At 38.1% G+C, this 13,968-nt stretch overlaps 2 protein-coding genes across 9 annotated transcripts in view; one reads left to right on the plus strand and one right to left on the minus strand.

Annotated features, from left to right (window-relative positions):
• ARHGAP6 (Rho GTPase activating protein 6) overlaps positions 1 to 13,968 on the minus strand; it is a 462,402-nt gene that overhangs the window by 115,943 nt on the left and 332,491 nt on the right. The window lies entirely within an intron of this gene.
• On the plus strand, positions 1,463 to 8,753 carry AMELX (amelogenin X-linked). The gene is made up of 6 exons (XM_008524997.2): positions 1,463 to 1,516; positions 2,861 to 2,926; positions 4,851 to 4,898; positions 6,278 to 6,322; positions 6,590 to 7,015; positions 8,599 to 8,753. The coding sequence occupies exons 2-6, from the start codon at positions 2,873 to 2,875 to the stop codon at positions 8,602 to 8,604; spliced, it is 579 nt and encodes a 192-aa protein (XP_008523219.1). The 5' UTR covers positions 1,463 to 1,516; positions 2,861 to 2,872; the 3' UTR covers positions 8,605 to 8,753.

Here is a 13,968-nt window from a genome sequence, read left to right on the forward strand (position 1 = left end):
CCCACTTTACTGATGAGGAAACTGAGCCTTAGACAGGCTAAATATCTTGTCAGTGGGTCCTCAACTCTTGATGAAGCTGGGGTCAGGACCCATGTAAGTCTAAGCTCTAGCTCTTAATAATATTACATTGCCTTTCATTGATATTTCCTCCTTGTATTTAATTCAACCAATGTGGACCATCTATATAAAAATATATGTACATGCACAAACTTTAAAAATATTGCTCAAGTAGTCAAAGAGATCCTGCTATACCACCAATAGTATCTGAGTACGTGTTCAGGATTTCCTTTATCGATCTAATATTGGTAGGCAATTCATCAGCTACCTCAACACTAGTTACAGATTTGCTTTTTAATTGATCAAGTTCTAGAATAAAAGAAAAAATCCATATGCTTTACTACGGTAGAAGAGTAAAAGACACATGAACTTAAATAGCTAGATCAGAGGTCTTCTTAGAGAAGGGCTTTGGTTGCTGTTATTTAGGCAAAAGAGAGGCTGCTGAGGACATGGGGACAATGCAACTAAAGGGACAGTTAAGAAGCTCTGAAAAGAAAGAGAGAGGAATTTGGATTTGTTTATAGGAGAAAGCAGGATTGGGCCAGAAGGATGTGGGCAAGGAAGGGCCATCATACTGACAGAGGATGAGTTGCTATGTGGTATGGGGGAACCAGGGCAATATCCCCAGTGATGCATTTTTGTTTGCAAAGATCAACATGCATTTTTAAGTCTGCGGTCTGCTGTGTGATATGTTCCTTTCCCTGTCCTTCAGATCTTCAGTAAACACTTTGCTACTGTGATAACCTTGAGTTTACAGTTGCTTGGATGGCAGATGGGTTGCAGGATGGAGCCAAAGAGAAGGAACTTTGTCCCCTCTTTTGGTGGACACCAGAATGGTGATAAAGGAATAGCAACAGGGAACAGAGAAAATACCTTCAATGGAAGTAGAAAATAGAGAGTAGTAACCCCGAAATTATAATCCTTCAGAGAAATATTGGGGAGAGCTTTGGGGTTTTACCAGAATGGGGGCTTGAATCAATTTATCCTGATCTGAAAGGGCTGGGGAACCCTAGGAGATGTCTTGATTACACTAGAGAAACTCAACCATCTAACTTTTTTTTGTAAAGAATGATGTTATGTTTGCTAGAACCAGGGAACAGACAATGACATAGCTGCTTCTTAAAAGTAAATTTGAATATATCAGCATGGGCAGTCAACTTACTTGCTGACTTAAAAACAGCCTGATGAAATTTTTTGCCTGTTAAACCTATTATTGTCCATAATGAAAGAGTCTATATGCACTAATCACAACATACAGCCTTATGTTTGATCACAGCTTCTAAAAATTCATGATACAGGGATTTTGAGTTATACTCAACACATTTTTCCTCCAGACACCTGATTGGTTTTTCTTGATGCCGTGAATGATATAAATTGAGCCCTTAGTTGGAAGAAATCTAAAGGATCAAGCATCCCTGAGTTTCAGACAGAAACTTACTCCGAATACGTATATTCAAAGGTATGTGGTATCCTTTTTATTGTGCTTATTTCTTTCTCTGCATCTCGTGTTCAAAGGATGCAAATGTATTCTGCATTTCTAATACTTTATGCTGTCAATAGTGAGTTACTTCTTCAGTTTGATCATAATTAAATTAGACTCTGACTGCTTAAATAAATTCTTTTATGTTCTAATGCAGCATAGCGTTTTTCTATATTTCTTTAAATTTTAGTTCCAGAATCCTAAGGCACTTTTCAGGGCCAAATTTCACGGCAAAATATTTATTTTAATTACTTATCAATTAAGATAAAATAATTCTTTCTTGCTGTGATCCACTACTTTAAAAATATTTATTTTAATTACGCCAAATAGAACCATCAACTAAATGTTTTCTCTCATTAATTCAACCTTTAAAAAAATAGATTTAGTAGGTAGAAAACGTCAGTGTACTTTCCATAGCCAGCATTATCACACATGATATTCACTTCCTATGCAAAATTTAAGATCTTTCTTCTGACGGTTTTCAAAGTTAGTCAATAATTTGCCCCACAAAGTAATGCATGTATCTGAGGATGACCTGTTTTGCTTCATGTCCCAAGGGTCTTATTTGTGGAATAATTACAGGGCAGTGTCAAATAAAAGAAAGATGCCATCGAGTAAATATAGAATCTTTTAAGTAGAAGTCATTCAAAATTCACGGAATAATAATGAAATATTAGCACTGTCCTCTCCCTTCTGTTCAACCACATCTTTTGCTCCACATCTGGAGCTCAGAGATGTTACTTGAGGATCTTGCCTGAAGTCCTACCAGTCAGAACACCTGGAATTAAACTCCGTTCCTTCCTTACTCTATTTTGGCAAAGTACTTAATGTCTTTTCTTGAATGGTTAGTCTTTGCTTGTAACAGCAGCAATGCCCAGGTGGACTGTACAAAAGAACATTTCTATACTCCCTGGTTCTAAAAGCATAAAATACTGTGCACCTGGATGATCTCCTCAACTTTTAGAGCCAACTCTACTCTTTTAATCATGACTTATAAGCTACATTTAGCATCTATATCTCTACAGGCTGTACAGGTATAGGAAAATGGCATTCAAAGATCATGTGATGTTAGATTATTCACCGCCCTACAACTTGTTTAGCTCTCAACCTAAATGAAAAGCATCTTTATCACTATTGTGACTCCAGAAACAACAAAATGGGCTGAGAATTGGAAATCACATATGAATGAAGTAACCTCACAAAAAATTGTCTCATCTTTTCTACTAGTAACAAACTAATGTGGATTATGTGGGTTTTATGGTGCATTAATTATGGAGATATTTGAGAAGAGATAAGAAAAGTGAATGTTGACTTATATTTCAGGGCCATCAAGAAATGGGGACCTGGATTTTGTTTGCCAGCCTCCTGGGAGCAGCCTTTGCTATGCCCGTGAGTATAGATCAAAGTCCAATTTCACAAGCTTGGAAATACAAATCTGCTCCACGGTTGGTAAACTTTAGCGTTAAGGACAGTACAAGATCAGATGTCTTCAAATGTCTCTGAGTTTAAGAAACACTTTGAAGAGCTTGTTATAAAAAAACAGATTCTCAGATGCCTTCACCAAAGATTCTGATTCAGTACATCTGGGATGGGGCCCAGGACTCTGCATTTTAACAAGCACCCCAGGATATTCTGTTGAAACAATTAGCTTGTAAATATCATCGCCCATCTCTAGGTGGAGCAAACTTTTGGAAGGAAGCCTTGAAAGGCCTCCAGAGAAAGTGCTTAATCAGCCTTAGGCAAATACTACAAAAATGACAGTTTCCTCTAAAACCCAATTTCTCACAAGTGTCCAAATCTCTTCCTTCCCTCCAAGCTCCACTGCTGTTATCCTTCAGAGGGTAAGATTTTTGTGTTATGAATTCCCTTCTGGAACTATCTCCTGTTCTCAGAGGCCTCATCCTTTTGGGTGGATCTGCTAAGCACATGACTTCCATGTGGTTGTCCAGAATTCTACCTATGCCCAATACATATAGTTATATTTTACATTCAAATATACCAAGGACCAGGAAGCCTGACCCATTCTCTCCAGACATAGGTACATAAGGTCAGAGAGCTTAGATCACATGCAGGCAAAGCAGGATCCATATGCTTTACAGTGGCATGAAGAGCAGTTGATACAACCAGAAGCCAGCAAAGCTTGCATATCTGCCTCCTCTCTTCCTCTCTCACACACAAGACCAAGATTCTATCCTCTGCCTTCCTAAAATCCTGCATTGTGGCAATCCTTAGTCCCCTAGGTCCTTGCATTACAAATTCAGCCCTTTTTCCACTCCTTAATTCAACACCCCTACTCTCTGAGGGCTTATATCAAGACGGTATAGGAAAAGCAGTTACCTGACTGAAACAATTCACACTCAGATGAGGGCAAATAAACTCTTTTATGAAAAACGAGCATTCTAAAAGAATAGAGCCTTAATCAGCTCGATGTCTGAGGGAGACGTTCTGCGTGATTCTCTCTCCTCCCTCTCCCTACTCCAGGGCCAACCAGAATTCCACAATGTAGGCATCAGTCACTTGGCCTCTTCTATTGAAAGTGCAGACAGTCTTGGTTTAGATAATTATTTGGGCTGCTTTTTATATTGAACTTTTAAATTTTTCTGCCATAAAAACATTGACAGAATAACAAAAAGAATTGGCCTAAACTTCATAAATCAACTCATTTTCCGCGGGATTATGTTTCCACTTTACTGCATCCATCTTGTTCTCACATTCATCAATAATTCACACGTAGTTGTTTCTTTTGTTGTTGTTGATGTTATTTACTTTGCATGCCAAGTATGAGGAATCTCTTTGATACTTAAGCACTTATCCACCTCATGAGCTGTAAAGGAAGTTTTGTGAGACAATTCTCTTCTTGTTGGTATTTCGTAAGTGTTTAAGAGAAACATATTTCTCTTCCCAACATGGAGTGAATTTCAGCAAGAAGTAAAATGGTGAGTGGGATAGAGTTGGATTAATTAACAACATGGATGGAGGGGTGTCTGAAGATCACTGGAGGATAAATGTGTGCTGGTTTCTACTTCCAGGTCTCCCACCATAGGACTACAATTGCCAGGAAAGTCATTTAGTTGCTCTGGACCTCTTTAAAATAAGAGGGCTCCTCTCCTACACAGTGTACATGTTCAAACTAAAAGTAGACCTCAAATATATTCTGCACTATATGGATTTTTTAAAGTAGCTTCAGTCTCTCTTAATGTGAACAATTGCATATTGACTTAATCTCTTCCTCTCTCTCTCTCTCTCTCTCTCTCTCACTCTCACTCTCCCTCTCCCTCTTTCTTTTTCTTCTCCTTCCCCCTCCCTATAAAAGCTACCACCTCATCCTGGGCACCCTGGTTATATCAACTTCAGCTATGAGGTAATTTTTCTCTTTACTAATTTTGACCATTGTTTGAGTTAACAATGCCCCGGGCTCTGTAAAGAATAGTGTGTTGATTCTTCATTCAAGATGTTTTTCAGTCCCAATTTTTCAGTTCCCACTACCAGCTTCCCGGTTTAAGCCCTGATGGGTCACCTCAAGCCTGCATTGCCCCAGCACACTCCTACTTGGCCTCTCTGACTCAGTCTCTCCTCCTTACATGGCTATAAAATTATCCATCATGAACTACCACTCAGGGGGGCTGCGATGGTAGGGCAGAAAGTGAAGTCTGGCTGAACAGCTTTGTTCTATCCCAGCCCGTAAAATGTGGGGATCTGGTGACATGTTATTTAAGATCCTTTCCAGCTAGAACACTCTTGATTCTAAAATGTTCACACTCTATGTGTCTCCCTCATTTGTTTTTACTGAGACATTAGCGAAGAAGTGGTCTATGAGACATTCTGCAGAGTAATGGACAGCATGAGATTTCTGTAAACTGGGTTTGAGGCTCTCCTCAACTCCATACAAACCATGTGACCTTGGGCAAATCATTTTCTCTCTTTAGAATTTTGGTTTCCTCATCTGGAGAAGGGAGATATTTATAATACCCACACTTCAAAATATTTTGGGGGGAGCAAAATAGTAAAGGGATATAAAAGCACTTGCTCAAGTATTACTTAAGCAAGGTTAGTAATTGTTGTATTGATCTCAAATGCTGTACTGCTATATGAAGGAGTCCCTGCACCTGACGTTAAGCAAGTATATACTGTTTAGAAAGGAATGGAAACCATTACTCCTTTCATAGGTTCAGATGACAATCTGTGAGTCTGTTACTCATACAAACTGAGGAAAAATTTAAATAAGAATCTGAGGCAAGATTTTCTGTTAAACCTTAAAAGGCTGACATATTTCACCAGAAAACCTATGTTTCTAGGATGAGGGACAGTGTTTCTGCCTCCTTTATTTTGTCATTGTGACATCAAATCAAAAAAGGATATAATTAATGTTATGTCACATTTATTTTTCTGTTTTGTTTTGCTCTTGCAAAGAAGAGCAGGAGCTGTGGAATTCAACAGAATGAATACTTTTGTAACCTCAGTCAAGCTCATGAACCTCTTTAACTCTCCAAGAACTTGTCTGTAAAAGTGAGGGTGATGATACTTGCCTCGGGGTACGTGAGCAAACATGAAAAATGTGTGTGATCAACATAACGTAGCGCCTAACACTATGAAACACCTGACAAATGTCTACCTTATTCCTTCTTCCATAGAACTCGTATTATCAGGCTATCAGTATTGACAGTATTGACTGCATTAGCGAGTCTATATTTCATGTAACTAAATTAAAACCAATGTATTCTAATGTCTCTTTCTCTTAAGGTGCTTACCCCTCTGAAGTGGTACCAGAGCTTGATCAGGCAGCCGGTATGTAGAATTTTTTCTTTATTCCCTTAAAATATAAATCATGCATTTCAATTCCCTTTTAAGTAAAATAACATATCTATGCCACATACAGACACTAATGCGAAATGTAATTTGTAAAAGCTCATATCTGTGTACATAGTTAGAAATTCTTGCACAGGAAAAATGAATAAATATTCATATTGTCATAATAACAAAGAAAACATTGCTACTTCTCCAGTTGGAAGTCAATGGAGCCAATGGTAAACCTGACTCTTTGTTTCTCACCAGTACACTTCCTATGGTTACGAACCCATGGGTGGATGGCTGCACCACCAAATCATCCCCGTGCTGTCCCAGCAGAATCCCTCAAATCACGCCTTGCAGCCTCATCACCATATCCCCATGGTGTCGGCTCAGCACCCTGTGGTCCCCCAGCAACCAATGATGCCACTTCCTGGCCAACACTCCATGGTTCCAACCCAACACCACCAGCCAAACCTCCCTCCGCCTGTCCAGCAGCCCTTCCACCCCCAGCCTGTCCAGCCGCAGCCTCACCAGCCCATCCAGCCTCAGCCACCTCTGCACCCCATCCAGCCCCTGCCGCCACAGCCACCTCTGCCTCCGATATTCCCCTTGCAGCCCTTGCCCCCTATGCTTCCTGACCTGCCTCTGGAAGCTTGGCCAGCAACAGACAAGACCAAGCGGGAGGAAGTGGTGAGTATACCCTGAAGCCACTACACCACCTGTGAAAATGGTAAAGCAAAATTCGTCCCCAGAGTTCTAAGTTCTCAAACAATCTGGAATCTAGAGTTTCAGTAGCTACAAGTCAATGACTCTATTAGTCCAAGCATGTATTGTAATTTTACATTATGAATGAGCTTATCTACATGGCTTAGTAATTAAGACCATCGCTTTTATGGTGGGTTTAAATTCTACAATTATTTTCAATTCCTACCAGAACATATATTACTGAAATCCATTAATTTTAAGGACAACAATATAAGGGAATATCAGTTCTTATCTTTCAAGGGTTTGACTAGCAAGAATAGGCTAGAATTGCACTGAAGATATAAAGGGGTAATTTTTGAAAGTGAGGGGATGCAAATATTCAAAAGGCTACAAAAGGTAAGTGGAAAATCTCTTTAAAGACCTAAAGGAAGATTATCTATCTAAAGTGGTTTTTAATCTAACTTGGAAGAAGCTGAACTAGACAGACTGTTAGATTCCTTTTCAGTGCTGGGATTCTATATGTTAAGCTTTTAGCAAGAAGTTTTCACAATTAAACACAAAATTTTCTTCCATTACAGAAAGTTCTGCCAAATGAGTGGGAAATAGCCAATAAAATAAATGACCCTTATCCATATCCATAAACACTTCTGTGTATATAGGATTGTGTAATTCTACATATGTATGTATCCAAATGTAATTCCAAGTTATAAATGCTACTGATGATTTTCTACTGAGAAGCAGTGAGGGGTGACGTGGAAGTGACCTAGCTGGGGAGCCAGGATACCTGGGTTCCAGTTCTGGCTTTGCTCCCAAAAAGGAGATGGTATTGTACAAGTTACTTAAAATTTATGAGTGTTTTCCCTTCTTTAAAATGAAAGTGACTAAATCAAATAATTTCAAGCCTCTGTCCAAGTACAAATACCATAGTTTCCCAATAAAAAATTATAATATATGCAATATATGGCTTCACAATTATGAGCATACTTGTAGAGAATATGGGACAGAATTTTTGAAAATTGATTGTATCTCAAATACTCTGGTGCCTATTGTCGATTATTCTGGTCTAAGGTACATGTTCCCTCTTTGTATAGAAAATGCATTTATTTGCCTCTTTATTAATAATTAAGGCCACGAACTTTATAATGTGTTCACACCTTGCCAGAGCTATTTATGGAAAGGTGACTTCAGGCAGGTAGTTTGAACTCTTTAAAACTCCTGTGTAAAATTAGAGTATAAATATTGACAGCTTCTTAGAGTTGTTTTATGGAAAATAAAGTGATGAACGTAGAGCCTGGCATGCAGGATGTATTCAATAAAAGGTAGCAACTGTTATTTTATTATTAATAATAGTTTTAAGTGTCCTGAAGGCAGGAGTCTCCTTCCTCCTCATGGACACCTCATAACTAATGACAATGAGATAACAAAGAAACTTTGAAAATTATGCAGTTCAACTTAAATGGTTGTACATCGTTTTGGCAAAACTGAAGCCATATGTGTTATTGTAAATGGTACTCACTAGGAATATTTGTAAATTACTTTAATTGTTCCTTTTGCTATTTTTTTTTCAGGATTAAAAGATCAGAAACTGAGAAGAGAACTGAAGCAGATACTTCAGTTGCTTTCAGAATGACACAAGAACACAATGATTTGTGCCTATCATCACTTAGTAAATTCTGTGACTAAAAATAAGTACCATTAGCAAACAATAAAATGTTTTTAAAAATCATTTATGTCTTTGTGTTGAATTAAACTTAAAATTTCACATCACTTGAGAGAACATATTATAAATGGCCATTCTTGAATAAGATAGGGACTGCTCATTTACACCCATAAATTGAACATTCTGTAGGCAAATGGGGACATTTGGAAATGTATAAAAGGAAATATATTCCTTTTCGAAAAAATGTTAATTATACTATCTCAAGTCTTTGAAAAAACAGGAGTTTATATAGTAGTTAAAATAGTTGGTAAAGTGAAAAATTATGAATGCTTACGGTCACTAAGCTCGAACCAAATGAAGGGAAGTTTATATGAAGAATTCTTTACATTGAAAAAGAAAAGCTCTTGAGAAATGTTCATATTACAAAACAAATTAAGACTTGGAACACTGGCTTTACATTTCACACCACATTAGTAACCAAAATCTGGTATTTTCATTCCATTCTACTGAAAAAGATTTCTTTAACGAAAGTTATGTGGTATGTATAATAATGTACTGAATTTTAAATTGTTGAGATAGTTTTCCTAAGAAAACTTTTATTAAATGTAGCTTCAGAGAATCACAGTGATTTTTTATACATTTCTTTCACTTCATAATCTTTAAGATGATAAATTCTACTGTATAGTCTTCAAAATGTTAACAGATGCATAAAATGGATGAAATACAAATTTTCTTCCCCACTCCTATTTATATTTGAGTCCTTTCTTCCTCCTACACCCACACAGAATTGTAAACAGTCTTTTAAGGGTTTATATTACACACCACCCACAGTAACTTTATTCCAGTACCTTTATGATTAAAGCCCCTTAATCATTTTCTGGAATGAATAAACATAACTTTACTGGGAGGGTGTTGATATTCAAACAAATAATTTGATTCTTAAAAATTTAAATTCAATTAAAAAAGTAAGAAAGCTTTTAATCAACTGACATGGGTCAATTCTAATCAATTTATTAAATATTTATTAATCACCCTCTAGGGCGATGTCCTGGTAAAAATAGTAAGTTCTCACCCTTAAGGAATCTAGAATCTACCAAAGGTATAAAATAAGCTCAAAACTAATGATAAGAGAAGGTCTAATAGTATTAACACTATGACAGATCTATTGTCAAAATATTCTGGCAATATGGCAGACATCATTAGCTAGCTGTCCAACAGCTTTCCTCACCATTCATTCCTTGTTGGCAGAACTGGAATTAATGTCAGCGTCTGACTTTCCATGAGCTCAGGGGAGATGAGCCGCCTCCCCTGTTCCAGGGACTTAATGCCCACTCCTCCATGCTAATTACGGCATCGATTACCATAACATACCATATCCTTACCAAATATGGCATCTATTCCCCTTGCCAGTGATTGGTTTAGGATGGGTTGTAGTGGAAACTGAACAATGAATGAAACCAAAAGGGAAGTCTGCTGGGAGAGGAGGAGCTTCTGGGGGAAAAGATTACCCTCTAATTAAAAAAAATATATACATGCTAGGAAAAAGTGCTGTTCTGTCTTTTTGTTTGAGGATTTATTTGTTTGAGGATGTGATGCCTGGAGCTGTGTCTGCCATCTTGTGATCAGGAGGGACAAGTGAAAAGCTGGAAAGACCCTAGGTGGTTTGTGGCATCATTGTGCCTCTGAATTAACCAAGCCTGGAAACATCTACCTCTAGATGGATGACACACTCTATTTCTATGCTAGTGTTTTTCAATTGTGGGTCATAACTGATTAGCGGATCATGACATCAACATCAGGACCCCCATAATTTATGTCATGCCAGCAAATTCTCTCTTCTAACGATGTAAAGCTTATATGGCCAGGACTAAGGAGAATCATTTTGTTAAATCAGTAAAAAAACAAAAGTAGATTATTTACAAAACTGTGCTATGTCTTTGAAATTAAGCTAAAGAGACAAACGAAGTTGAGTAAGTCACCTCAGGGGAACTCTCATCTCACCATAAACACTCCCATGTCACTAGCAAATTTGAAACCTGTTCTGTTCTCATTCACTTTTTGTTGGTGAGGGCTTACATAAGTATAATTTTTTCTGAGGTGCAAATACACGTCTAGGAATTACCCTAAGAGAGTCATCAAAATGCGTGGGAAGATATGTGCAAAGATGTTGATTATAGCATTATATACCAGTGAGAAACTGGGCCTCACTTAAAATTTCTTATATCTATTTGAAGGAATACTGTGATAAAAAGTATGCTTTACAAGAAAACTTATTAGTGGAGAAAACGTGACAAACTAAAATTTAAGACCAAGACTGTAAATTATACATGAATATTACACATGACCATAACATGTAAATAATTTAAACACACACACATAAATGTGCATAGAAAGAAACTAGGAAAGAGTCGTAGCTGTTTGTACAAAGATCCAAGTTTTTCACAATAACCATAAATTACTTCTGTAGTCAGAAACAAATTTAAATTTTTTAAAGTTTGTTCTCCCTTTCTTCTACTTCAATCCAGACACACCCCCTTCCTTCAGTTCTCGTTGATGGGAACTTTGGATCTTAGTGGGTCCCCTTCAGGTAAATTCCAAGTAGAAATCAGTTCACAGCGAACTGATTTTTCAGAGAAGTATTTTGACCAAAGACGGGGAAAGGGAAAGGAGCAATAAGCTTTAGCAGGAACAAAAATTAGCAATACAATAAAACAAGAAAGAAGAGATGACCATTATTTCTAACAACTGTAGAAGTGCCCTTCTTTTCCTCAGGTTGAATCACACATACCAAAATGGTTTCCCCCCTACTTTTCTTTTAGAACAGACAAATCCAGAGTTGAACCAAGTTAACTTTTCTGCTTGTAAGAGAAGCTATTTTAGTTCCGAAGGAATGGCCATTTATTTTCAGTCCTCTACCAGCCACATCCACACTGGAGGTAGAAGGCTAGGGCTGCCCTTGACCTAGGGCCTCACTGGGAATAGGCAAAAGTTTAAGCTCATGGAAAGATAAAAGAAAAAAACGCAAACTTTGTCTATCCCTTAGAGTGGTTGACTGCCCGTAAACATCAGAAAATATTTACATTCTTTTCCATTTTGTGGTTCAAACCAACAGCGCAACATAGGACAAATGGGTGCTCACACATACACACACATGCATACTCTCCCACTGAGTTTACCTGTAATAAAAGGACACGTGTGGAGACATATACCATTTGAGTAACTTGAAATGTTAAATAAAACTTCTCTCCATTCTAATCATTTAGAGACTATATGGCTATTGTATCAGTTATCGTCACCAAGGCATACTACATTTCTTCCAGTATAAAATTTTATCAAGGAAAAAAGGTCAAGTTGCTCATTTTATTTATAAGCAATGTCAAGTTGACCACCTCCTCTCCCAACTTCACGCAAAATGAAAACACTGACTTTTCCCCTAAGTCTGAAGTTTGCCCCTTAGTAGTAAACAATAGCTGAAAATACCAAGATTGAATTTAAGGCCAAGACTTAACAAAGAATATAAAATAGCAAACAATTGTGTTAATTTTAAACAAACACAGAGATCAGTTATGAACAGCTTAATATGGGAATCATAAGAGAAAAAAGATTTCAACCAATTTCCTACATTTCCAGAACATAGTGGCCTCTAGTTGTGTTCTGTATTGCTTTAATAAAATAGTCATCAGCCTATGTTTGTTGTGAAATTCTTGTTAATTGGAGTTTTTACTTATTGTTTTGTGATTTGGCTTACAATTCCTTTTGCCCCCATTTGGCCTAGAGCCTTATCAGCTGGGGTCATTGGCCGAAATTTAGTTACTCAAAATACTTCCCTACTAGGAAGAATTCATCCCGGCCTCATCTGAAACACCTGACTCTTCTAGAAGATAAAACTTGAGGACTAAGATTGGGCTGGAGTGATGAGGAGTGAAGAGGTTGAGGAGAGAAGAAAGGAATGGTTATTTGGGCCCCAAAACATTTGCCTTGATAAATCACGCCTGAATAATCTATCAAAAAAATCAAGATCAGTAAAGCCCTCTTACAAATAACATTGCCCTATGGTCAACAAAAAAATAGCCCAAGGTCCAGCATTTATTTCATTTTTATTAAAAAATGTTTTTAACAATGTTAAATATCTTCCTCAGAACAGCCAAATCTTGTTTTCCTCTTCAAAGATTTCTCCATGCTTCAAATTTGTCTGTGGAATGTGGGGGTTTGGGGTCAGTTAGGTGTCCACACAGGGCAAAGATGGCTTCCCTGTGTGGTGTCGGGGTGCGCAGGTTCTGCAACCAGATTCTCTGGGTTCATAATCATGACCTTGGCCTATCTGTTGTAGAAACTTGGACAAGTTTCTTAGCCTCTCTGTGCCTCAATTTCCTCATCTATAAAATGGACTAATATCCATCTCTGAGTCCTTTCATGTCAATGGACCCTAAGTCCAATAAATGTTGGCTATAATCCTTTTTTTTAAATGCTTTTTGGTGCAGAAGATTGGGCCTGAGCTGAGATCTGTTGCCAATCTTCCTCTTTTTTTTTCTCCCCAAAGCCCCAGTATATAGTTGCATATCCTAGTTGCAGGTCATTCTAGTTCTTCTTTGTGGGATGCCACCACAGCATGGCCTGGTGAGTGGTACATAGGTCCCTGCCCAGGATCCGAACCAGCGAACCGCAGACCACCAAAACAGAGTACACGAACTTAACCACTTGGCCACAGGGCCAGCCAAGGGCTATAATCCTTATATTCAGAAAGGGAGCCTTCTCTTGGCTCTGTAGACCCCTAAAGGGAACACTAGACCATTGGAAGCAGGGATGATGTAGAATTTGGTATAACATGGAAGTTTTCTAAGCCAAAGTCTCCAAAGTCAAACATCTGTCATTTATCAATGTGCCATCTCTGACATATAGTCACTTGAACACCTTTCTTACTGATTGCTACCCTGCATGAGCCCTGCCTTCTCCTACCTGACATCCCCAGGGACTCTTCTTTGCCACTCTCAACGTCACCTTAAGGGTAATATGAGAGTAAATCCACCAGGATGTCATGGGTTGCATGAGGCTCATTGGAGGCCAGAGTATTAGACTTCCTCCTTCTGAATGCATTCCTTTCACCTTCTTTGTAAGGCCTGGTCCCCATGTATATTAACTTCCAATTCTGACCATTTGCTTGTCACTCTGGCATTGGTCACAGCTCAGCTAATTGCACTTTAGGGCTTTCTTTACCAAACTCTTTCTCTAGAGCAGTGGTTCTCAACTGGGGCAGCTGTGCCCCCTAGGGAACATTTGG

Source organism: Equus przewalskii, chromosome X (genome assembly GCF_037783145.1).
Source record: "Equus przewalskii isolate Varuska chromosome X, EquPr2, whole genome shotgun sequence".
Classification (NCBI taxonomy): Eukaryota; Metazoa; Chordata; class Mammalia; order Perissodactyla; family Equidae; genus Equus; species Equus przewalskii.